This window comes from Tiliqua scincoides, chromosome 1 (genome assembly GCF_035046505.1).
Source record: "Tiliqua scincoides isolate rTilSci1 chromosome 1, rTilSci1.hap2, whole genome shotgun sequence".
Classification (NCBI taxonomy): Eukaryota; Metazoa; Chordata; class Lepidosauria; order Squamata; family Scincidae; genus Tiliqua; species Tiliqua scincoides.
This window is the reverse complement of record NC_089821.1, coordinates 52,494,447-52,521,840: the sequence shown is the minus strand read 5'-3', so window position 1 is coordinate 52,521,840 and position 27,394 is coordinate 52,494,447. Positions and strand designations below refer to the sequence as shown.

At 41.0% G+C, this 27,394-nt stretch overlaps 1 protein-coding gene across 1 annotated transcript in view; it reads right to left on the bottom strand.

Annotated features, from left to right (window-relative positions):
* Positions 1-26,854, bottom strand: part of OTOG (otogelin) — a 136,267-nt gene extending 109,413 nt beyond the window's left edge. The window contains exons 1-14 of the mRNA XM_066619402.1: positions 26,649-26,854; positions 25,252-25,306; positions 19,446-19,536; positions 18,308-18,400; positions 17,761-17,915; positions 16,482-16,600; positions 14,813-15,018; positions 13,056-13,189; positions 12,071-12,177; positions 9,931-10,040; positions 6,206-6,331; positions 5,123-5,231; positions 4,078-4,124; positions 1,752-1,897 (exon numbers count right to left, since the gene is read on the bottom strand). Coding sequence (XP_066475499.1) covers positions 1,752-1,897; positions 4,078-4,124; positions 5,123-5,231; positions 6,206-6,331; positions 9,931-10,040; positions 12,071-12,177; positions 13,056-13,189; positions 14,813-15,018; positions 16,482-16,600; positions 17,761-17,915; positions 18,308-18,400; positions 19,446-19,536; positions 25,252-25,306; positions 26,649-26,854 — 1,704 coding nt within the window. The remainder of the gene's footprint in view (positions 1-1,751; positions 1,898-4,077; positions 4,125-5,122; positions 5,232-6,205; positions 6,332-9,930; positions 10,041-12,070; positions 12,178-13,055; positions 13,190-14,812; positions 15,019-16,481; positions 16,601-17,760; positions 17,916-18,307; positions 18,401-19,445; positions 19,537-25,251; positions 25,307-26,648) is intronic.
* Positions 26,855-27,394: the final 540 nt, after the last annotated feature.

Sequence of the window (27,394 nt, the reverse complement as noted above, 5' to 3'; positions counted from 1 at the left end):
GAATTGAACTACTGTACTGTACAAGTTAAGACAAACATCAATATTTCAGAATTTGTAACAGATAAAAGCTTCAAAACTAGGCACCATCATCACCCCCACATGCAAGGGACTGTTGCAAGGTTGCAAATGTCCTGCTAGATCCATATGCACGTTGTGTTTGTTAAGCCAACATAAACATTGCTTTATTGGAGCATAGTAAAGTCCACTTGGTATTCCATTTCCAACAGCAGCCAGCCCCACCCACTGAAGTGGAGGTAAAATGCCACATAACAGCCCAATCCTATGCTTCCCAGCACCAAAGGCTGCAGCACCCAGGGCTACAGCTCTATCCAGCTGGGCTGGCAAGCAATGCCAGGGCTACTTGTGGTAAGGGAGCTTATGCTCTTTTTCACTGTGTAAGCCCCAGGTGGCCTCGATGGGTCTCCTCAGATCTGTGCCTGCTATTGAGCGGGTGCAGACTCAAAGAGACCTATGTTGGATCTCCCTGGCCAAGAAAGAGGTTAGAATATGGCAGCAGGGCCTGCCACCATCTCTGCCCTCCTCTCTTCCCCACTACACTTTCCCCCACCCTCCCCCAACCCCAGAACACCTCCACCTGCCCACACTTACTTTTCCACTGCCTGGTGCTCACCTGGATCTCCAGGTGGTAGTCTGCCATCCTCCGTCTGGCACTGGTTCAGCACCAGCTCGCACTAAGTCTGCTCTGGTTCCGGACTGGCGTAGATTGTCACAGGCATGCCTTACAGCATATTAGCAACAGTGCGCACTGGCACTAGGCAGGCGTGGCCTGTATTGAATTGGTTGCTCCCTTCCTCATCCCCCCACTTTGCAGTGGGAAAGAGTAAGCTCTAAACTAGGTTAATACGTGCATAGAAGATGGTAACAAACAAAACCAGATGCTATTTGCTGGCCAAGTTTTGTCACTGGATGCACAGTTAATTCACTTTTTAGGTATGCAAGAAATGTATGCACAGTCATTTATGGAAAGTAAAGATGCAGACAAGCTGAAAAGTTCAGCATCTAATACTAGTGCTCTGCCACTCAGCTATGTCCCCTCCCCCAAGGAAGACAGAGGCTACAACAATTTAGAGAGCCACTAAGTGGGGAGCAGGACATATCTGGGCCAGCCATAAGAATGACTGATTTGGGTAGCTGTAATCCATTTCTTCCTCCAGCGCCACTGCCACAAGCAATTATGGCAGAAGCATAATGATACTGTTCTGATTTTATACTTCAACAAGTGATCAAAACAAGATTGTTCTACCTTCTCCTCCTTTTGCCTGCTTGGCTAGAAAGCCAGACAGGTGAGAAGGAGGTGGAATACCTCCATTCCTCCTTGCTTTTACATGCAGCTTCTATTTCTTCCAGGTTGCACAGAAACAAACAAGGTTGGGTAGAACATGAGTTGGAATGGAAGAGGACTCTGTTTTCAGCATGCTCTACCCAGCCTGTTTGTTTCAGTGAAGCTGGGGGTGGGGGGGGATGACAAGTGGAAGGAGACAACAGGAGCAACAAAGATATGGAGGAAAAACAGAGGGTGCTCTGAGACTGCTGAGTTGTGCTTCCATCCCCAAGCCCATCTTAAACAGTCAGACAGGAGAGGACAAAGAGAAGACAGTGGTGACTGACGAAAGGGGTGGATCAGTGCATATTCGGGCAACAGATTTGTTTAAATAATCTCTGCACACATTCTACTGCACACAAAGTTATCTTCCTCTCAAACAACTGATACATTCATTATTCAGTCTTACCTGGCCACAAGGAGCATTTTGCAGAGTCACAGCAAATTTTCCAGAGGAAAGGCTTTTTGCTAGAATATACTGGCAAGTAGCTTGGAAAGTATACTTGCGTCCATCAAATGTCATGAAGTGAATGTCTCCTGAGACTGAACATTCAGCTAATAGCAATAAGAGACAAAGGCTTTGAACATGCAACAAAAATATTCAGAAATTCTATGAGGCTAAATAATAATAAACAGTATAGACCTAAAAGCCTGAGTGAATTATTGAACATATTTCCATTCTAGGATCAGATAATACTACCAGCAGAAAATGGTGCAACTCAAATCTACAATGCAAAATCAAAATATTAACACTAAATGCCAAGCTATACACTAAGATAAATGCATGAGCTGGTCCTTTCAGAGTTTTGTTTCATTAAAAATAGTGAGCTGATGTTAATGCAAAGTGAGACCGTAGGTTGTGATCCAGTTCACACACAAACTTTCCCCTGCATACTTTTTACAACAGTAAAAAAGGAAGCTTTTTACTGTTATAAATAGAGCACTAGGGTACACAGTCCAAATCAAAACTGTGATTACAGGTCTCCTAACCTCTAGTTTCAATTCAGATCTCCCCCATGTGCTATTTTTAATGAAAACAAAGAACTTAAAAGGCTAGCCGATACATTTATAGTAATGTGCCATTTGGATCTAAGGGCCTATTCATCCATAAATCTTTGGTTGTTGTCAGGTGCCATGAGCTGGGATGCACTCAGTGCATAGCTGTCAGCATGTGCATGATTGACTCAGTCCATGTTAAATTATTATTATATTTATATACTGCTTTTTAACAAGAAGTTCATATAGCAGTTTAGACAGAAAAAAGAATGAAAATTGTAAACTTCAGTTGCCAAAACATCATGTAAACAGACCTTTAATTTTATAAATTCATTTTTAAAGTTTTTATAAATTCTACAAATTCCATAATTGTACAATGTACAGTAGTTCACTTAGGTAACTTATAATATCCTAGTAACTCACCAATCTATGGACTTGCTTTCACTTCTTCAGTACAAACATTTAGGGCTTTTCTAGATAATATGGTTTTTACACAGGGAATTTAAAAAAGACTGAAAATGTGCTGAATACATTCCAGACTCTCACCCAGCAGCTGTTTCTGAATTGGAGTCTGATGGGCAGGGGAGGGGGGAAATGGAAGCTTACCAGTGCTGAAATTCCTAAAGATTATTGCTGGGAAATGCTAGTATTTCACTTTGCAACAGCATCCACTGAGTTTGTGGATCAATATCATTATGTGTTAAGTGATCTAGGATCCTATTGACTAGAATCATCACTGGATAACAGCAACACAACTCCTCTCACAATCTAGTGCTGTTAATTGCTGCAAAATTTCTTTTGCCAAAAAGAAAGCCCTGAATTGCAGTGAACATGTGGTGATAAATACCACCTGGGCTGAAACTCACAGATGTAACTCAAGGATGTGTTTTCCATGCAATAGCTGCATACTTGGTCTGGGTCTAAAGCTGAACTTGCTGCTTTGGCTTGTCTTGCAGCAGGACCCCATGAGATCACTGCAAGGCAAAGCTCAATACCATGGAGAGCTCCAAATGAACAATTTAAGGAAGGGCAAAAGGTTGACTGAGAAAGCATGCTCAAACTATTCCTCTAAGGCTCCACCTCTCTGCCTTGCCCAGCCCTCTAGCCTGACCTTCTCCACTCCATCACATCCTTCCAAGATCGTTACTTACGCTGATGCATAGGGTTGGGGGAGCAAAAGGTTATAGGTGTGAGAGGCTGCTCATCGAGGTCACTGGGTGCTAGTTATGTGGTCCCCTGGCCAGCAAGCCCCAGTTCTAGTTACTGCTTGGGACTGAATCCAAACCTGATTCTTCCAATCTGAATGCTGTCCCTTCATCACAATCAGAAAAGTAAGATAACGCTCAGGATCATAATTACAGGCAGCTGGAGATTTTAATCCAAGCCCAGACTTGGAAGTTTGCAAAGCTTGCCTCTCCTTTCAGGCAGCTTCAATATTTACAAGAAATGCAGCCGATTCAAATATATGGGGAAAACAAAACCTAAGTGTCAAAGTCCTGATGAAATTTTAAAAACTGTATATACGTATCTGTAGAGCCTCATACAAAAATGTGCATTACTTGGTATGAATATCACCCAAACATTTCTTACTGATGTGATTATGCATTTATAACTACAAAAAGACAGGTAGGTAAAATAATATGACTGATCATTGGGAAACCTTGTTGAAATAGTCACAGTGCAATATTAACATGTACACACATGAAAATAAAGTTTAGAAGAAATATCTTTGGACGTACCTGGACAGGTAAAATTTGTGCAAATCCACTTTCCTCCAATACATGTACTAAAACAGAAGAACTACTTTTAGTATTCAAGCTGTTAAAATGGTACTCAAGGGAAGTCCTTACCTGACAACAGGAAATAAAAGTTGCAAAAAAGCAAAGAAAAGCATGCAGTGAAAGCTTCGGTTGAGCTATGAAAAGCCTGAGGCAAAGCCTGAGCCCAGTAATCTGACTGAAGTTATGTTCTTAGGCTCCAATTCTATGTGCTGGCGCTGGCTGCCATAAAGCAGTCCGTGCCAGTTGTAAAAGTTTCTCCAACTGTGCATCACTTGGCATGTTGCAACAGCACTGGCTGGAAGGACTACATCTTTCCACCCGCTCCAGTGCTTCTCCTGCCGCTTGCCAAAGCAGTGAGAGAGGGGGAAGGGGGGCAAGATGGATCAGGGCAGGAGGGGGCAAAACAGGGCACAGGAGAGTGGCAATGAGGGTGGCAGATTAAGGTTGAGCCCGAGAAGGGGGCAGAATCAGCGATGCCGGCACCATCATACAATCTATCAACACTTTCTGGGAGTAAGCCCCATCAAACACAGCGGGACATAGTTTTGAGAAAACCTGCACAGGTTTGCACTCTAAGGGTATTATCACAAGTCAGGACTTGCAAACTTTCCATAAGTTTAAAAGGAACTAAATATTCTCTATAGAACTAAAAATAATTATTGTTATATACCCACTTTGCAGTGTTTCTGGGATTTCTGCTCTTAAATATGCTAGGCTACAACACACAGCATAAGAACAGACATAATTTTACATTAACAGCATGGCAATGTTAAAACTACCAAGGCTTTGCTGCCCGATCAAGATTTTCAGGACATGCTCCTTAACTCAGTGTTAGGAACAAATAGCAGGACACCAGCTGCTATAGTAGAAGAATTGAACAGGGCAGTTGCAAACTTCCAGCAATATGGGATGCAAAGTTTACGAAAGAAAGGGTTGTGGTTAACATGCTGCTTTCTACTTTGGAGGATGTGTCAAAGGAAACAAATATTAGAAAGTTACTAACCAATTGTTGCATTCTTCATAAATTACAGAACCAGTTCTGTGAACAGTTCCATGGTAATCACAAGGGCATTCAGTAGGCTTTACACATAATCTGTTTTCATAAATAAGTCCTAGTATGAAACATTCAATAATAACAAAATTAAAAGGCATGTGTTCAACAATGATTATTTTTCTTAAAAAAAAAAAAAAAGTCTTGAATTGCCTAGTACTTGCATCAAGAAAACTAGGATATTTTACAAAACAGCTGGCAGTTGCTTTTGCTATATTGAACAAAGGCAGAGTCAATTAACACGTTCAGCCCAACACTAACCTTACTTACTGAGAAGTAAGTCCTTTTGGTTTTAATGTGACTAACTCCAAAGCGTGTTTGCATAAACCTGCAATCTATGGGGTGAAATCCTGACTAGCACTTTTGCTATCACAAATTCACTATGCAGACAGACGCTTCCTCCATGAAGGAATAATAAGAGCATTCCACCCGTAAAAGAAGATCCTGTGCTTACTCTTAGAAAGGGGTCCTTGCATTCATAGAGAAAGCTTTCATTTGCACAATGAATTCCTAATAGTAAAAGTGCTAGTCCTGATTCCAGTCATTTTAATCTATTATATATGATATCAACTAGATCCCATAAACTTTAGTTTTCAATTTAAAAAACCTTTGCTTCTCATTTACAGCATAACTTGCTTTCCCCATCCAAGTAAATATAGCATCTGTTTTAGATAGATCTAATAGATCTATAGATCTATCAAAAAACAGATCTACAGCTGTGCCTTTGCATCCTCAGGGTTCCATTCCTGGAACCCCCACATATGCTGAAACCTGCAGATAATAAATCCACAGGTCAGGTACCCTGTAATGCTCCAAACATGACCAGAGCTGTACTCTAGTCACATCTGGAGGGCCTTCTGAAGGTCTCCCCAACCCTCAGAAGGCCTTCTAAAGCCTCCAACAGGCCAAAAATCACAACTTCTAGTTTTTGCAACTTCCAGTTTAACTGCTGTCTTCTGTAGATTGTCTTCTTGCAATCTTAACTTTCCGAAAGTCACTCTTCCTCTAACAAATGTCCATATCAAAAACTGTTACCATCTGGACAGTAGCATCCATCAACACAGGGCAGTTCACTGTCAACACAGTGTGTCTTTTGCTGACATGAAACTGGGCAACAGTCAATGCATTCCTTGTAGACAAGATTGTCCTCACATCTCACAACTGAAAAAAGGCAAGACATGAAGAAATGTTAAAATGATGTGGCTGCTGCATGAGCAAAAATAATGAAATTAATTTAGGCATCTGATGAAGTGGGCTGTAGTCCATGAAAGGTTATACAAAATACACTGATTAGTCCTTAAGGTGCCACAAGATCTTTCTATGCTTAAGTTACTTTGAATTAGACAGTTCTCTGTATCTTTGTCTGCTCTTGTGTAGCCAAAAAAATTGATCATATGAGCATAATAATTACTAGGCACGTTGGTATCCATGAAGGATCCGTTCCTGGACCACCCACAGATACTGAAAGAGGCAGACACAGGGGGCCCCCTGATCCGTGGATCCCGTATCTATGGATTCAGTTATCCACAGGGCGCATGGCCCTCCAGCACATGCCGCCTCCAGAGGGTTCACTGAGCCCAGCAGACGGACGTTCGCAGATAGCCAGGCTCAGACTGAGTCACAGAACTAAAAAAGTCACTTCTGATTTCTCCATGAATGACATAGAAATGACATTTTTAATGCCTTATAAGACTTTAGGAGGCTTGGGATCATTCGCTCGTATCCGCAGTTCTGTTAACTGCAGAGGGTTCCGGAACTGAACCCGTGTGGATACAGGGGCATGTCTGTAACTAAAGGCCTGTATTTTGTAGACAGGTTGTAGACCAACAGGGCTTCTGAACAAGATGTTGATCCAGTACTATGCTAGGCCATTCTGAGGCCCACAGAGGCAGCATGTGGCCTCTATGGGCCACACGCTAATTGGGTAAGAGGCACTTTTTTAACCCCTGCTAATTGGGTAAGAGGCACTTTTTCAAGAGGGTGCTCCTCTTTTTAGCAAGGGGAGAGTAACTGGCCCACCTCACCCCAGCACTGTCTGTTCTAGTGGCTGTCTGCTGGTATTCATTTGCATCTTTTTAGATTGTGAGCCCTTTTGGGACAGGGAGCCATTTAGTTATTTGATTTTTCTCTGTAAACCACTTTGTGAACTTTTAGTTGAAAAGTGGTATATAAATACTGTTTATTATTATTATTATTATTATTATTATTAATAATAATAATAATAATAATAATAATAATAATAATAATAATAATAATAATAATAATAATAATAATAATAATATGGGTCTCAAATAGCCTCACAGATGCAACCAGAACAAGGTTGCGTCTAGGAGGTCCTCCATGGGTCTGGGACCTGCAGTGGGTGAAATCCATGGGTCCTGAATCCATGGATAGAAGAGCAACTGTAATACTAAAAAGTTCTTCACAGCTGACCAAATGGAAGAAGTATCTCAATTACAAGCATTCTGTAAATAGTTATAAGCACAATCCTTTCTACACTACCTGCATGCTGAGACTCACATGGCTGAGTGAAGCCTTGTTTTCTCTCTTCTCCTGCCTCTGCTGTTTAGCAGTGTCTTAAACCTTAGCAGTGTTTCAAAATATTATGGGAAATGGGACATCACTGTAGGCTTTCCATATCCCCAAATCGCTCTTCCTCCTCATATGATTCAAGTTATTTGAGATCTGGCTCTAGGGCACTTGAGGTGCACAGAAAGAGAGGTGAACACATTCCCTGTAATATTTTGTTCTGCTACTTTCATACAGGCCTGTGTATGCAAGTAAGGTGATGAAAGGGATTAACAAGCCTGTACAGAGCTCCAAGAATTCCCTATATGTGGGAACCAGCAGCCTAAACCTGGGCTTCCCAGTGCCCAAGGCTGAAGTGGCTCCAAAATGACAACCACTGCATCCTTCAGGGCTGGAAAGCCCTGCCAGGTAATGCTCCCTTACCCTGTGTAATACCCAGGCAGCCCAATCAGTCTCCTCGGATCTGCGTTCACTACTGAGCAGGCGCAGATTCAAGGTGATCCATGTTGGGTCTCCCGGGCCAGGAGGTTAGGATATGGTGGCAGCCATCAGAAGCCTCTTCCCACTGTCATAAATCCCTCCCAGTGACAGCCCAATCCGGAATAGGATTGAGCTGTTATTAAAAGGTAAATTGCAATTAGATCTAGGATGATTTTATAATCCCAAATATTTGTAGATATTAAATGGGTTAGGAAAATCAAAGTAAATATTAGGTATTTTCCTTAAGGGCTTGCCCTGAGAAGGCCCAAGCACAAAAAATAGGTGTAGAATAAAATTTCACCTGTTTCTTGTACAAATTAGGCAAACCCACCTCTACAAATGAGATGACACAACAAACCACTTTCTTTAAGCTTCTAAGTACTATCACCACTCAGCAAAGATGCAAAAAATTCACCTTTTCAGCACTATTCTAATGCAAAGAACTCCCAGCTTTGAAACTGACATGTCCCATAGGAAAGCACAAAGCTATGCTGCCTGAAAGGGGGCTTGTTTTCCTTAGGCAATGGCTTTGTTAGAGGCACTCTGTACCCTTCCTTTATTAGGAATGTAGATTGTATCTATTTGCTGCTAGTGCCCAGAACTTGGAAAAAATTAATCTGGCCCTTTAAGGTTCTGAGAACACTTGTTAGGTCTCTCCAATGGCCTAGGGCTCAGAAATGCAGATGAGGTCTCCTGCAATGCAGACTGTCTCTTGTTCTTAATCACTGATGGTAGAGTTGTTAAAAAACAATTAGTACCTTTCAAGGTCACTCTGAGTGCAAAAAGAACCCCTTCCATTGAAAATATAGCCAGGGTAGCTTTTCTTCACTCCTTGTACAATTGTCAGTGTTAATAGGGTGAAAATTCTGCTACAGATATATTTTTTTTCACATAAAATGAACATTACATTTATCTGGCTAAATTTTGGCAATGTTATGGACTAAGATATTGGTGACGACGCACAAAACAGAGGTTCTTAACCTAGGTGACACAACAGAGTGTCTGAGGACATCACAGGACCCATACTGGCCAAGCAATTCCGCAGCAGGAATCCAATGAAATGCACTGGAGTGGTTGGTCTGGAGCGGCTGGTCAGGCTGTCTGCCAAGCCACAGAAGGGCCCACCTGCCTTCCCTTGGCAGTTTCACAATTCTTGAGACTTTTTTTCCAGGTGCAAACCCAGAAGGCCAATCACGTCATCAGCACTTACTTCCAGGTCCAGAGCTCAATGGGGACATTGATGGCCAGGTAAGTTTGGGAACCACTGCACTAAAAGACCATAGCTGAGCACCACTAACTTTCACATATTAGCAACAGATATACTACTGGATGGTAAAAGCACCTCAAGGATAGATTTAACATGTGAGGTGAGTTGTGACTCAGTGACAGAGCATCTGCTGTTTAGGTTCTGTTCCTAATATCTCCGTGTTCAGCTGGGGAAAAAGTTTGTCCGAAAGCCTGGAGTCAGCATGGGTAATACTGAACTAAACAGAACAATGGTCTGACTTGGAAGAAGGCAGCTTCATGTGAGCTATAACAGAAGTTGTTGCAAATCTGAAACATGGCTGAAAGAGATTCTCTCTGCCCTTTATTTGATAAATGTTGCTCCCCTTAGTGTTCTTATAAAGAAAAGTAATTTAATAGCACACAATTACAGACAAAGGTACACTGGTTAAAAAGAAAACAAACAAAGATAAAAGTATGCAGAATTTTGGACAGCAGGCAGCATTCTGAAACTCTGCATGACATACCACATTGTTCAAACTGTGTCCGCCACTCATGGAGAGGTTTTCCTCCTTGAGCACAGGCCCTTGCATATTCTGTTAATGCTCGGCACAAGGTTGCATTATCAGTAGGTGACCTTAAAGAATTAAAATTGACACTCTTGTTTTTTTCTTATTATCATACAAATATACAAGGAACATTTTGTAAATACATCACCAAAATGTTTGCTATTTTAGGGTCTTAGCAAAACTGTGAATCTGCTGTAAAATCATTTATTTATAATATAGGAATACTGTAATTATTCTTAAGAAAATGTGGCTTTACTACCAAGGATCTGACCACATTGCAGACTCTAAAACAGCTGGATTAACTGACAGTACAATCCTATGCAGTGGTGTAGCAAGGACGGGGTGGTGGTCAGGGATGCGAACTCAAGTCAGGTGACTTGAGTCAGAGTTGCAAAAAATAGCATTTTTTGCTGATTCGTTTACACTCGAGTCACGTATGTGGAAGACTCAGCAAAACACTCTAGTCAAGGGCCCCTTGACTTGGCACTTGTCCCCACACACTCAAGTCTGGGTGTGCTTGCTTATGTTTTCAAGGCATGAAAAACCTCATAGGGCCATCACTCAGACCAGGCGAGCAGCAGGGAGATTACAGCCAGGAGACAGAAAAGGGTTTGCTTTTGCATCCAAGCAGGAGGAAGGGAAACAAGAACAGGCTCCCTTTTCCTTCAGTGATCACTAAACAAAGGATGAAAGATTTGATATTTTCTTCAGCTAAGATAGGGCAAGAGGAGGAGCCCAAGGGGGTGTTTGCCTTATGATTGGCTGGAGAAGCCGAGGTAGGGAGAGGAAGGCAGGAGCAGGCTGTTTTGCCCATCTTCGAAAGAACCAATAATCATTGGATGCAGGATGGGAGATCTGATATTTTCTTTGACTGAGGTAGGGCAGGAGAAGGAGCCAAAGGGGTTCTTGCCTTACAATTGGCTGGAGAAGCTCAGGGCGGGGCAGGGAAGCGGGGGAAGGCAGTTCATAGCAATCATGCTTGCCAAGCTCCATTGTTACTTAAGAGGAGGAAGCCTCATTGAATGAATGGCTACAATGGGACTACTTCTGAGTAGACCTGCAAAGGATCAGATCATCCTGGAAAGCCTAGCAACTGCTGTACATGACCCTCCTCCCTCTTGCCACTTCTGTCCCCACGCAGTCCCTCCCACCTCGTTCCACCTTGTTTACAGATAGGCAGGGACATCAGGGGAGTGTTTAAAGAGAACTCTAACTCACACACACACACAAACCCCAGCAGCAGCCCCATTTTTCCCATGATGGGCTCTTTAAAGGGGATGACTTATCTAAAGTTCTTCAGAGTCACGAAAAGGCGATTTGGCAAGTGCCCCCATAAATATCCATTTTCAAGTTGAGTCGCTGGGGAGTCAAGACTCATGAATTGACTCAAGTCAAGCCACACTTGATTTGTCCATCCCTAATGGTTGTAGTCTATCCTGGGTGTCAAGTACACCCAGGGTGTCAAACTTGCCACTGAGCAGCTGGTAGACCTGGTCTCCTCCAGGGATCTTGAAGTGGAGGCTAACTCTACCTTTCATTTGAGCAGCTGCTTGAAGCAAAGCATAGACCTGGCTTCCATTTGAGGTCCTACAGAAGCCAAGCCTACAAGCCTCTGAAAGTGAAGAGTAGGCCTGGCCTCCACCAGGGGATTTCAAGGCAGAATCCAGGTCTACCCTTCACTTTGAGCAGCCCACCATGGGTATCCAATATCCTAGCTATGTGTTTCTACACAAAAGTAAGTCCCACTGTGTTCAATGGGGCTTCCTCCCGGGAAAGCATGTACAAGATTACTTCCTAAACATGAAAACTGGAAGCAACACAATAGAAGAAACACTGAAAAAAGAAGCAAACAGCAATGATTTGTTTTGAGAAAACAAAATTATTGACTGGGATCCAAAGGAACCATTCCCCAAACATACCATAGCCCCTTGGTCATACTGAACAGTTGCTCCTGAAGATTATGAGACAGTCTGGGGTAGCAGCTAATAGTGTGAAAGACTATAGCTGGTAGAGAAAAATCAGCACAGCCCCATGCATCTTCACAATGGATCCCTATCATAGGCTGATAACACTGGAGTTCTCAAATATTGATACTTACATACATAGATCATTGGTACAACTGGCCATGAAAGGAAATGGGCTCACAAATTCATGACACTGTTTGAAAGGCGGCCAGAGTAACATGCTGCATAAGGTATAAATCCTCTAAAAACAGAAAGAAAACTAATGTAAAGTAACTTTAGAATATAGCAAAATATGGTCCCCTCATCTCCAGAGGGTGTTCTGAGGATAGGGAAGGCCATGTGCAGCCTTCCCGGTCCACAGAATGCCTTCTAAGACCTCTGGGAGGCCTCTGACGGTCACTTACGGTTTTGCAAAAAAAACAATTTTAAGACCTTAACAGGCCTTTGGAGGGTCAGGAAAGCCATCCCCAGACCTCCAAAGGTTTTTTAAGGCCTTAAAATGTCAACTTTTTTTGCACAAAAATCTCCACTGGAGGTAAGGGAAGCACAGGGGACCCACAGATACTGAAATCTGCAGATACTGTGGGCCCACCAGTATATTTTAGTCAAATTAGCACAAATTTTACCAAAATCTGTTTTCTTAATTCTACTCAAGATACAGAAAAACAATCTTGTCTAAATTTTGGAAATGCTAAGTTTTCTAACAATTTATAAAATATTTCTTTGTTGTTGTTGATGGTTTTAGATTGTAGACAGTAGTTTATAGATATAAGAACTCTTTCATGAATTTTAATACAAGCGAGGAAGAATTATCTGATCAAATTTTGGCACCAGATATTAGATGAATCCACTGCCTGCAGGCTGTGAATGCTAAATGAGCAAGCCCTGAAGAATATTAAAGAATGAAAAGAGAAGGCATTAAAAAAAATTTCAAGCAATAAAAAGTTTAACCTAAAATGTTCTTCTAAAAGAACACATTCTGACGCAAATAACTACATCAGCTATTAACTTACAATTGGGAGGTAGGACAAAAACAGAGACATAAATGGGATTGCATACTATAATTATTCTTAATAAAACTGAATTGTGATCACTTCCTGCATTGATCATCATTAATACCTGTACATATGCTCGCACTTGAGTAAGGCAGGGTGGCTGATAATTAAAAGAGGTATCCCAAAAAAGGATGTTCTCCTGGGGAGGATTTTCTTTCCAGCTTTCTACAAACTCTTCAACATCTTCCGTAAGTTTTCCTAGAGAAAAAAATGCACAAATTCATAAATGCAGGAAATTCACTTTTTCAATAATTGTATTTCTTTCACAGCTTCCACTTGAACTCTCATAATGACTATTATCCAAGTGTCATGAGTACATAAAGAGTATGTATCAAGTGTTCCTATTAATTCTAAGTCTGAACCTTTGGTCAGTTACCAAGCCCCTAAGCCAAGGCCAATTTTTACATTACATTTTGTACCTGGGTGAAAATGCTAAGAGCATATAACATACACTTAACACATACCTATCAAAGTGTACAAGTGTGGTCATATACAATTTATAAGAAAAAATATTTAACAAGAAAAGTGGTCCTTCAGAACTAACGTACTAGATGTGATTTTGCACTCTAATAACTTTCCCCAAGCATTAAACATAACATTAGCAGCAATCCACTATGGCCTTCAGCACATCACTATCACAGGTGCAAATTCATCACTTAGCGACTTGAATATCAACTCAAACTCAGGGCTTTCAAATGCAGTCAGTTCACACATTCAGCTGTCAGTCATCAACTATAAAGCATATCAGCACACCCTTCCTTTTTCAACGACTACTAATTTGTATGTTTTCCTTTTTACATGTTATTTTTTAAAGATGTCTCAACTTGTACACCACAAAACAGAAAGCTCTAAACCAGTGGTTCTCAAACTTTTTAGTACGAGGACCCACTTTTCAGAATGACAACATGTTGCAACCTACTGGAAGTGATGTCATTAATCTGGAAGTGATGTCATAGCCAGAAGTGACACCATCAAGCAGGAAAATTTTTGACAATCCAAGGCAGCAATCCTATCCAAATTTACCCAGGAATAAGCCCAATTGACTATCATTGTTAAAAACATATACATAGTAGCCTGTTTAAAGTACAGATCTGTAACATTTCCCCAAAGTACAGATCTGTAACATTTCCCCAAATGCAGTCAATACCATAGTAGCATCAAGTCCAATATATTAAAAATAAAATATTGAAATGAATGGGGACCCACCTGAAATTGGCTCAAGACCCAACCTAATCATCATCATCATCATCAAACCTTTATTGCTTAACCATAGGTCATTACATTAGGAAAGAAAAATAAAAATATAAAATATATAAATTCTTTAGTATAGCGCCTTACAATAAAAAAACATCATTTATTAACAGATTGAATAAAACAAGATCTTATCTTTTTGGACCCAACCTAATGAGTCCTGACCTACACTTTGAGAAACACTGCTCTAAACAATTTATTTATTCCAAACTATTGCATATTAATGGCCTTCACTTAAACATTTCATTAAACCTAGGGTTATCCTTGGTTTCTTTTATAGCAGCAGTTCTCAAATTTTCAGGGACCTTCAGGAAAAAAAAAAATCTTTCCTACCTGGCAGCAGCACAATCATGGTGACTGCACTGCTGTGAATTTCTTGGCCATTTCCCTTAAGGGGGAACAGCCTCCTACCAGTTCCTTGGTGGGTCGTGACCCACCAATTTGAGAACCACTGCTTTACAGCATTGTTTAAAATTTATCCTTCAGTCTTCTAATATTTGAGGATTGCAAATCACTTAAAATATAAAATTAAACATATGTTTGTCATAATAAATGTAATTAAGAACTCACCATAACTAGTGGTAAGATCATCTTGCAAAATGGCATTGTTGTTACCACACAATCCATGCGTTTTCCCCAAATAGTCAGGAGTCATCTTAATATAAACAGCAGATGTACCATCCCATGCTAGAGAGAATGCATACTGATGTCTAACAATGATATATCCAGCTAGTTTTTGAATGTTCAAGTTTCCTACAGAATAAGGTAACTGAATTCTGGGAAGACAAGCAAACATCATCATAAGCAAAACATTGGCATCCCATCCTTTTCAGTTATTAAATTTTTAAAAAGTAGCAGCACAATCCTATGCATGTACTCAGAAGACAATACCACTATATGGCGCTTACTTTCAGGTAAGTGTAGATAAGATTGGGCTGCCTGGCTGTAATCCTAACTTCCTGAGCAACAATGCAACTTAAACGCCTGCTGTATTTCACAGGGGAGTTTTGGCCTCCAGAGGCCTCCTTGGGGTAAGGGAACTTTTGTTCCCTTATTTGCCCCAGTATATTTGCCCCAATATAAGCCCATACTGGGTGGCTGGATATATATCGCTGGCAGTTCACGTGAATCCAGGTTGGGGGATCTAGTCTGGGGGAACAGGTCTAGGATTCAGCGGACACTACTGCTGCTGAATCTGCCCCTTCACAATCCCAGTCTGTGCTCTTCTCCAACCCCCATCACCAACCTATTCCCCCCTCATCCCAACTAAGCACATATACACACCTACCTTGCCAGCAGGCAACCGCTGGCCACAGGCATGTGGAGCTGACTGCTTACCCTGTTGCCTTTTGCAACAGCCAGAAAGGACCTAGCACTACTGGAACACTTGCTGCTGCAGCACTAGGTGCCTTTAGGGTTAGTACCATTTTCACTCTTTCCAAAGGTAAGTAAAATTCTGTCCTCAGTCGCACTGATGCCAGTTTTGGTTTACACTCTTATAAGAGAAGGATTAATCATGGTGATCTGTGACTATAAATAAGATTATTAAACTTGATAATTCAAATGAGGTTCAAGTTATAACTATGAGAATTAGTATGAGTGATTACAGGCGCAATCCTAACCCAGTGCTTTCCAGCACTGACATAAGGGCAATGCAGCTCTGAGGTAAGGGAACAAACATTTCCTTACTTTGAGGAGGCCTCCATGAGTGACAACCAACTGCAGGATGCAGCACATGTCCCATTGGCACCACTGGAAAGCACTGACATAAGGGGTTAGGATTGTGCCCTTAGTTTCATTTACCTATATGCTGGGGTGGCCAAACCACAGCTTGTGAGCCACATGTGGCTCTTTGATATATAATGGGTGGCTCTCAGAAAATGCTGATTAATCTCCTTTTTGCATCATAATTAATATAAAAGGCAAATAAAAATTTTTCAAGCTTTATAATTATTTACCCAGTATAAACTGAGAGCAGATTAAAACATAAGCTTAATGTTCATGGTGAGTAAATACATTTAAGAATTTAAATGCTTCTTAAATATTGCTGCTCTCAAACATCTAGTTTATCGTATGTGGCTCTTATGTTAAGAAAGTATGGTCACCGATACTATAGAAGCAACTCATCCTCTAGAAATGAAACCAACAAATCTTTAGGAATCAATCACAGTGCTTAAATCTGCACATATTAACATAATATGGCAAGTAAAAACACTAGGTGAAAATAAATTTAATTTACCGTATTCCTTTGTAAGTGACTGCACTACTTAATCTAATTTCTCCATCTCCAGAAAAGTACAGGCTAACATATCGTTTACAGGAATAGGGAAAAGACTTGCATTCTGGATCATTATGAACCTGCCAAAAAAGAATTGGGAGAAAACAACAATTATATTCTCAGTATTTCACTATTGCTCTAAAGAGGTAGGACCTAATGACTGGGAGACTCATTCACTCTTCATATCTTAATCATTAAGTTACAGATTCAATAGTCTGAGGAGAGGGGGGAACCATGTTCACCATGTTGGATCCCTTGAAGTAAGGGTAGGATAAAAATGCATTAATTACATTATTGCTACTGCAAGAAATTATGACTGCAATGTAGATTTTTGTGACAATGTATAGAGGAGAGTAAATTATAATCTTTTGCAGAATCAAAATAGCACCAGGTCTGGTGGCACACACATTAAAGCAGAAAGCACTATCTATGGATGAATCTGGAAGTATTTTGTGACTATCAGGATCATTATTCACATTCTCTGCAACTTTCTTCAGTTTACTGACAACTAATGAAATTCCATCATTTTCATGGACTATGACCCAAATAGTCTATGACCAAATGGTCTTGTGCAGTTTCTAGCATGTGTGTAGGCTGATGCTTTCCACACTCCTACAAGGGAGTTGGGAGCACTGTAAGTTTTAAGAGCCCAATCCTATATTTTCCTCCCTCTCTGGTGCAACTGCACTGAAAAAGGACCATGCTATATCCAGCAGGAGGCGGATTAGGAGACTTTGGAGGGAAAACGGATTAAAATTTTCTTACCTTTTCATAAGCCTGATGCTCCACAATGGGTCTCCTTGGACCTGTGCCAGTTCTATACCTGACACAAGTCTGAGGAGAAGAAAGGATTGGAGGCTGCAAAAAGGAGGACAGGATCCAGTGCACACCATCACCGCCAGATCCACCCCTACTGCAGCCTCCCTCTACTGCAGCCTCCCCATCCCCTCCCTGCCCTTTTGCAGTCTTCCTGTTCTGACAGCTGCAAACAGGTCCAGTGTCAGATAGAGAGCACTTCCACCTCTTGCACAAGCGCTTCCAGAATGGCTGCCAACAGCACTCCGCACTCCATTAGCAGCCATTCTTCTGCTATCTCAAAGTGCTGCATAGGGCAGCCTAATCCTGCATAGGACTGGCCTATGGATCACATAATATTCTAATAGGTTTTCAATGCATAAAATGACTATATTGAAAATAATTTAACATTATCTGAAATGAAATTTAAAATATTATCTCTTACTTGTATAGAGAAGCCCTGCTCATCTGGTTCATTCTGCCTGACAAGAACATATGTTGATTTCCCAGAGAAAAAGTAGTAGACGCCATCAAAGGTTTCATAGTTGTATTGTCCCCATGTTCGGCATATGTTGTCGCGTTCTATTCCTGTATTATACACTAAAAGCAAGAGAGAAAGAGAGCATGCTATTCAGAACCAATATGTTTATGTTACTTCTGGAAGAGGTCATAATAAACATTTATTTCAACTTGGGCTTTATTCCTGTACCATCTTTCCTGGAAATAAGCTCTACTGAACACAAATGACTTACTTCTGAGTACACATGCATAGGATTGCACTTTAAGAAATAAATCTATAAGAGATAAGCTAAGTAATACTTATGTTCATCAGATAACAACTGCCTCCATCTACTATTCTATAATATGCATTTTAGACAAATGACATTGGTTCTGAAAACAGGTCTTTCAAGAAAACAACAAGTCAGGTTTGAAACTTAGGTGATCTTAGATACAATTTATATGCAATACAGTATATTGTATTTTCTACTTACCTAACTGACATGCTGATCCAGTGGCATTATATCGACTACAGTCACACAGCCGCCAATACACACAATCACCTCCATTAAAGCATGCAAATGATTCTAAATAAAAAAATATACAATTATGTTCTTTAAGTCACATACATTTTAAGATCTAATTGCATTGACATATTATTTTGAAAGTTGATAATCGCAACATAGCATCTTTCAAAGTGATGAACTCCTAAAGATCTTCCTAGAAAATACTTATCCCTTGTATTAAAATCTGTTAATAACTATAGCAAGAATTTACTCCTCTGATTATATCAAGCAGCCAGATAACGCAAGTATACCCCCTGACTTCTGCCAAATAAATATTGGTTGTTTCAGTAGCACTCCATTGCACAGGTAGTCTTGGCAATATATTTTTAAGTAAAAACAAAGATCAAAGACATTTTTAAACATAAAAGAAATGTTTAAACTTTCACTTGTCTGTCTTATTCATAGACCAGAAGACACATCTATTAGCTGCCTGTTGCCAAAATTCAGCTACAGGTGATCATGACTTAACAATGGGGATGCGTTTTCTTATCCCTGTTGTTAAGTGATGCCATCATTAAATGATGTCACCTGTTTGTAGCCTCTGGAGCAAGGGAAGTTCTGCTCCCCTTGCCTCCAGAGGTTTTTCTATCTTGATTTCCAAGAGCACAGGAAACTTGCGCAAGAGGCCTTGGATTGATTCCTGCAGCCCCTGAAAATCTAGGGTGAGGAGACCTTTGAGAAGTGGGTAGATGGGCATGGAGTCCGCAGGATTATGGATGAGTTTACCCAAATTAGGTGAAGACATATTCTGTGAGTGGAGTTCTACTAACATAAGTTACCTCCACTCAGTTTTAAGCCATTTCTGCCCAATGTTGCATATACGCAACAGGGATCAAAATGTGCACTGTGGGCTTGGCAGAAATGGGTTAAATAACCCCCCTTCCACCTACAGCTCCTCTCACACTCCAACTGTTTCTCTTGTCACTCTCCTGACCTCAGAAAAGGGTTTACAGAGAGTGGAAGGGACTGTGGCGGGAAGTATGGTGTGTAGAAATCCTCTTACATGAGCTTCTTCTAGCTTACTGTTAGTGATTTCTTTTTTGTTTAAAAACAATAAGGAGCTTACTAGAAGATTCACAGACTGCACTCCGAAATCTTCTTTCCCTGGATGAAGGTACTATGGTAGCCGATGAGTTATAAATTGATGCACCAAATACCTTCAGAAAAAAAAAGAAAAATTAATTCAGAATGTATAAGTGTTTTAAGATTTGTAACTCTTTATAGTTCATGATGTATTTTAGGTTAACATAATGTAGCTACCAGAATAAATCTTCTGGTTGCTGCATAACACTTATCATGTGTATCGGGGAGGCAACTCCCCTCTTTTATTACAACATATTACAAAATTTAGGACTATATTACATGGGCACCCATGCACATCTAAACATCAACATTTCTAGCTGCTAAAGTATTTTTTTTGAGCTGAATACCAGTAGCTACAGCCAGAAATATCCTGAAAAGTGTTCCATATAACTTATAGCCAAATCCTATTCCCTTGCTGTGACAGCAGAACAGCTGCCAAAAGGCGTTTTGTGACAGCACTTCTAGCCAGCCAGCATGCCAGCAGAAAGGCCAGCATGCCATGTGATAAAATTGTGTGTGTTCCACTTTGTATGTCTCTTTTGTAGGAGAGTAAGCAGGGAGGGTTAACTTTTGTAGGAGAGTAAACTTAATGAAGAAGAAAAGGTAGAGCCTTCCCACATGTGCTAGTGTTTGCAGGGATGCCTGTCTGATCAGTTAAGTCCAGTATGGGGGGGTGGGGGAGTGGAACAGGGCAGGTGGCAGAGTGGACCTAGGATCAGTGGTGCCACTGTGTGCCATATCCTATTCCCCTTCTCAGACATGATCCGTTCACACTGGTCAACTGAGGTTTGCACCAGTGATATTCCTGGTGCAGGTCTGAGTTGGCCCATTGCAGCTGCTGGAGTTTATCAGAGGGCAAGAGGACAAATGTCCCCTTATCCCAAGGAGAACTCCAATGACCAAAATTCCCCCACGGGACACAGTGAAGCTGGCATCACCACACAAAAATTTAGTTAGGATTAGGCAGTTAATTTGTGTATATAATACGAAGCATTTATAAGAAACTTTTTGAGCATGCAAAGCATTTCGTATGTATTATCTTGAGGGAATTCTTACAACAACCTTTACATTAAATATCATTATTTCCATATCATCCCTGTAGAAGCAAGGCTGAGAGGATGTGGTTTGTCTAAGGCCATCTAGGAAGAGGTAAGATTCAAACCAAAGAAGGTGATTTTGCAGCTTAGCACCACATTGCTCTAGCTCTCTGTATGTGAAGCATGCAAACACATTCAGCACAATCAATCCTAAGTAGTCAAGTGATAAGCATAAGTTTAAGTTAAGTGATAAGCATATACACTCACAAACATCCTATAGAGAAAAGTAACCCTTAACCCATTTCTGCCCAGCCCACAGGTGTACACATTGCATATGTACACCTTTGTACATATGCAATCCCAGCTGCATATGTGCAACTTTGGGCAGAAATGGGTTTAAAGCCATTTCTGCCATATAGCAGTCAGCACAATGGTAAAAGGTGGTCTGGCAGTGCGCTCAGTAGTACCCTGCCAAGAATGCTGCTGCGAAGGCCAAAGTCTTTAAGCCTCTGTTATCAGCTGGGGAAGGAGCAAAACTGGGTGGAAAGGAGGAGGGGAGGAACACGTCTGGAAATGGGGTGGATTCGGCCACAGCAACCAAATCCTAACCCCTTTCTCACACCCAATCCCACAGGACAGGTCCACGCAGATCTGCGCCAGATATTGAGCTAGCACAGGTCCTAGTTACCCCCATGTAAGAGAACGTTTGTTCCTTTACCCAGAGGAGACCTCCACAACTGCAGCTGTAGCCATTGCATGCAGCTGTAGCCATTTTGGAGTTGCTGCATCGGTGAATTAAGACAAATGATCCTCTGCTAGAACTAACATTCCTTAAACTTACAAATCTTTTGTCAGGGTAGCATTAAACTGAAATCTTACTTGCCATATGCTCCAGAATTAGAGCAGAAACAAAACTATTCATTGATTTTTGTCAACTGCAAAAATTCATGTCCCATTGAAGACCCTCAGATCAGATATTAATTTATTTATCACGTGGCAGGTGTATGTTCTGTACACTGCTTTTAGCTTTGGAAACACTTTTTATAAATCTTTTAAACAAACAATGATCTTGGATCAATCCTCTTAGCCTACATGGCTTTGTTTATCAGAGATAACCACACTATAAATCAGTCCGTAACCTGACAACATTAGGGGCAGAGAACCTTATCCGTGGCATAACATCACATCATTTGCATAAGTCATAGCTACCAACTGAGACCTCAAGGATGGCAGCATGGATTTCTCAACATGGAGCTTCTGTATACTCATGCAGATTTACAGCATAATACTCAATAGTACGAAAACAAAAAGCTACTTCTGAGGATATCAATATAGAACTAATTATTGGCCACCACATTCATGAAACACAATGAATAACCTAGAGCACCATGGAATTATAATTAAAAAAAGAACACTAAGCATTTAAATCAACAGCAACCATTTTGATTGAATATCTGACTTTTCAAAATGAGACATTGGATAGTCACTAGAATTTTTGTAATGAAAATCATGTCTATGATATGTTTACCAATTTCAATAACCATTAGTACAGGGATGTCAGACATAAGACCTGCAGGCTGAATGCAGCCAGAGAAAGCAATTTATCCAGCACCTGTTCAAACTGGACTCTTGCAACTTGATAATTGGGCTGTCTCATATCTTGAAAATATGAACAAGATTTGCACATTTTCCGTCTGTCATCTGCAGCTATTGAGTTTCTATGGGAGAACAAATTGCTTATTTCTGGTCATCATCTGCTTAATTATGTCACTTCTGGCCCTCAGCAGGCATCATGAATGCCAACTTCAACCCTCTGTATGAAATGAGTTTGACATCCCTGCACTAGTACATATTTGATTTCCATAAATAACATAGGGCCAAATCCTATCCAACTTGCCAGCTCTGGTGTAGCCGTGTCAATGGGGTTTGCGCTGCATCCTGTGATGGGAAGGTAATTATGGAAGCCTCCACAAGGTAAGGGAACACTTATTGCCGTACCTGGGGGCTGCATTGCAACTGCACTGGGGCTGGAAAGTTGGATAGGATTGGGCCCATAATTGTCTCAAAAATAGTTAATTGAAATTCTGTTACTACCAGGAATTGAGTATTAGTCACAATACAGCTACAGTGGAACTTAAGCACATATCAACTTCATCATTGAAGTTAAATATCATTTTTATTATACATTATGTAAGCTATCTTGGGTGTTTCCTTCAGCATGGGAAGGGAGGGATATAAATTTTTCAAATAAATAATATATTATTTTGAAGATATGAAAAATTTAATCAATTCTCATTAAAAGTAAACAAATTAGATTACATCTAAACATTTACAGCAAAAGTATTTAAACACCATTCACGTTTAAACATCAAAACTATTATTAGTGCTAACCAAAGTCGTGCCCTTATAAATTACTGAAGTTACTAAATTGAAGATATTGCACACTCTCTGAGATGAACGTTTAAAGTTTAAACATATGTCCAGCACTGCCACTCACATGAATACATTGAAAGACATTGACAACCTGCAATATCTCACCAATTTATTAATGTGCTTCTTTAAAAATGTATATGTATATGATTTGTCATTTTTCAAAATAATTGTTAAATGCTATGCAATTAGTATAACAATTTTAAAAATCTCTGTATTATGCTTGCTTTTAGAAAAGCAAAACAATGTTTTTTAAAATATCTTAGCTTCACAACATTTTTGTATAATTTCCACTCAATAAAGAATTTAATTCTACTCCCTCTTACATGAGAGTAAACCACATTGTTTAACTAAATTCTGAACAAACATGCATAGTATTGGGCTGCAGAAAATATGTTAGTTATTATCACAACTATTAACATTAATTCAGTACCATTAATACAATTGCAATTACTAAAATGCAAAATGTTCCTATCAAGTTTACATCTGCTAGCAAGTGTTCTAAGTGAATGATTTCAAAACAATAGTCTCAGAAGAAGGCAATAATAGAAGCTGTTACTGTTCTCTGGATGCCTTTTATAAATGCAAGCTTTTGGCCTTGTCTTAATGTTCATGGTTGTTCAGAAAATTTTTTCTCTATATACTTTTCCAGAAGCAAACAGAAGAGAGAAAGAAGAAAAGGAATCTGATTTGCTTTGAGGAACCTAATTAGGCTGCACAACACGGAAGCCTAAGGGTTTTTAATCCTTTCTCCCCATTTAGAAAAATCAACCATAAAAATTATGAAGGAAAAATATACTTTTTCAGTACACGGTGATACAGTGCTTATAAAGTTCTGATGCATCACTGAGTTGAAAACCATCATAAATCAAGTGAAAAAAATAAATGTTCCATTTCATACCACCCAAACACTTGAATGCACTTTTATTAAATGTTAAACATTCTTTCGGTTGATTCGACAAGCTCATAGCCTCTCAGTCTTGAGAGCAGCTTTCCCTAAAGTTTACAGTATCACATCCTAAAGAATTAATGAAAAGGCTGTTGAGATTAAATGAAGTCTTAATGTTAGCCCCTAATTTGAATTGGGCCTGAATGTTTAATAAACTAGTTTTTCCCCAACTTATTTGTAGTGAAAGTCTTTACATGTACTGTATATTACAGTGTTTAAAGGTTTTCCTTATAGTTGAAGTAATAATTTAATGTTCATATATTCATTTCCAATTAAATTCTTTAGCTGCACAACTAGTGGAAAAAAGAACAAACAAAAATTGATAGTATTTACTTTCATTACAGAACTTTCAACATCCAGTTATGCTGGGAGTCACAATTTTTCTACACTGCTAGAAATTCATCAAAGGCAATATCACTATAAACAACCGAAAGAGCTCTAATTTAATTCAAAGAATTGCTGCTGACAATACCCATTTTATTTATCTTATCATATTTGATAAAATTGTTATAAAGGTAAGTTTATAAAATAGATAAATGCAAATATATATATATATATATATATATATATATATATATATATATATATATATATATATATATATATATATATATATATACACACACACACACACATACACATACACATTTCAATTTTATATAAACATCTCATTTGTTCCAAGGTGTTCACTGATTTCTGTCCAGGGTGAATTTTTACAAAAACTAGTATTCAAATAGTTTTGCAAATTTAAGATCAATTTCTAACTTTCACCGCTGACAATGGACAACTGCGCTTCCACTGCTCAATGAAAAACAATAAGCATATAAACTTATCCACAGTGATATGGCACCTTCAAAGAGACCAAATTAGTCACTCTCATCAACTCCATAATCAAGAGTCAGCCTGAATTATCTGGTATATAGAAAATCTTTCCAACACCCTTCTTTTATTACAGTAGAAAGAAACTTTTTAATATAAGACTAAAGAATATACAGTGTAATTATATCTGTCCATTCTTGCATATTATCACAGTAAGAGAAATGCTCTTGCAGCCAACAAGATTATTAATAAAAGTGAGTCTTTTATTAATAGACTTTCTCTAGTCTATGCTCCTCTGAAGCTTCCTGCAAGCAAAGTTCTTTTCTAATACCACTGGCAAATGCAAGGAGATATGAAAGATACTCAGCTCAGCAACTGGACAATTTAGTGCCAAATGGTTGAAAGAAAATATTTGCAATGACTGGAATTCTCTCCCCTCCCCTTTGTGGTGTATGCTTGGCTAAGATAGTCTGTGAGCTGTTGCTCTAGCTCTCCATCCTTTTAAACACACACAAAAAAAACTCCCATCAGGTGAGTAGGTGCCCTTGCCCTACCTGCTCTCCCAGGGCACTAGGATCTCCTTTCCGAGGTACTGCACTGCTGCTGTTCCTAGGGAGGAAAAGAACAAGGCTGGGTTTGTTTGGCACAGGTAATCTGTACCTTTCTTACTCATGCAGAACTCAGGGACACTGCATTTCTAGTCCAACCAATGGAGGCCTCCAGGTGAAATCTGGAGTTTCTATATGTGTGCATACCACACAAAATATATGTGTTTTTTTTCCCTGGCTCTTGATGTTGTAGGCAAAGTGAATTCTCACTCTGTTTGTGTGTCCTGATTTCTAGTCCTGGATTATTCCTGATCAACAACTTCCTGGTTTCTTTACTTTTTTCCTTGTCTCTTTCCACCAATTTTTTTTCCCCATCACTGTAAGCCTAGAGAGTGAAAACCCTTACCTCATCAATCCCTCCTGAGGCTAGAAAGCATTAAATGGAACTGATAACATTTTCAGTTATAGCAACAGAGATGCTGGTGTGAATGTAGACTTATGAAAAGGCATTCTGCAGTCCATCATTCCAGTTACCAGGCTCATAAGCCTTGCCATTTAAACTCTATTTGGGGTGGGGGGGGGAAGTGTCTCAATTTATTTGTGCTTCTGTGTATCTTCTGTAGACAAACCCCCCCCCCCCCCCCGCAAAGAAAATGAGAGAATTTCATACCCCCAAATATTTGACAGAGGAAAAGAAATGTACATGTCTCACAATGTGGTCCAGGGTGGAAGTGCTGTATAAGAGATGTTTGGAGACAGTAACTTCAAATTACTATTCCCTACATTCCAGATTCCCAGCATTTAGACAGAGGCACTTCTCCTGTTCACAAAATACACACACACCCCCACAGGTGCTGGCAAAGATGTTGGATTCAGCACCCCCATCCTTGCCATAGCACAGGCTCTGAGGGAACCCTGAAGGGCGGGTGGGCAGGCCAGGGCGACCAGATGCTCAGAGTGCCTGTGCCTTTAATCAGTGGGAATCTGCAGGTGCAGCTCAACATGGAAGGGTTTCCAAAGCTGCAGCTGCCCAAATTCCCTCTTAAAAGTCCAGGCACTCTGGTCTCCGTTGGGTGGGAGCGCAGAAGGCAGACCTCCACCAGGTGCAGCTTTTCAGACCGCAGTGATGGAGCTGTGCTACAACTCGGACAGGGACAGCACTCTTGGTCCAGTCACGCAGCCTTCGGTTGAGCTTCCACAACCAGGGACAGACCGCCTGTACACGTAACCGCTGCAGAGAGGAGGGAACGTGGGCAGGTGCAGCTCAACATGGAAGGGTTCAAGAAGCTGCACCTGCCCTCGTTCCCTCAGGTGTAGGCACCTGGCCACCCTGACCCCAACCTGCGCGCGCAAAATGCGAAAGGGACGTCGTGGGGGGGGCATCCCGGCGCACCCCTCCTTACCTTGACTGGCCAGGGGCCGCGCTCGGGACCAGCTGCGCCGCCGCGCTCCAGGACAAGAGGGCTGAAAAAGAAGAGCGCGCGTTGAGCGGGGGGGGGCAGCACGAGGTCACCCCGGCCTGCCCGCACCGCTCCCCAACCCCGCGTGCTCGCCGGCACTCACCCTGCGGGATCCAGAGGCAAAAGAGCACCTTGGCGCGCGGCTCCATCTGGTCGGGGTGAGCGAGTGGCGGGCTGTCGACGGCGCCTGCTCGCCTCACCCGAGCATCTCCGCGGCTGGGCGGTGAAAAGCGAGGGGTGGACCCCTTGGCAGGCTCCCGCCGCCTTGGGCCCGTTCCAACCCGCAGCTCCGGAGCGCAGCAGCAGCACCACCCAGGCTCATTAGCATAACAGCCTCCCTGCGCCCCGCTGGTCCCTCAGAGGACCCTCTGGGTTCGTTGTCGGAGGGCGGGCGCGGGGGCTGGTTGGCAAGCCTGGAAGCAGCCGAGCCCCGTCCCACGAACGGTCAATGGCAGCCCAATCCTATCCACGCTTTCCTGGGAGTAAGCCCCATGGACTCGAAAGAGGCCTACTTCTGAGTAGGCATACATAGGATGGGGCTGTGGGACACTAGGGCAGGCGCAGAGGTTGCCCTCTTTGGGCACAGGGGCCCAACTTTGACCTTTGAGAAGGTCAAGTACCTTCTGAAGAGCCCAATGCATGTCTGCTCAGAAGGAAGTCCCATTACAGCAGGGTGGCCAGAGCAAAAG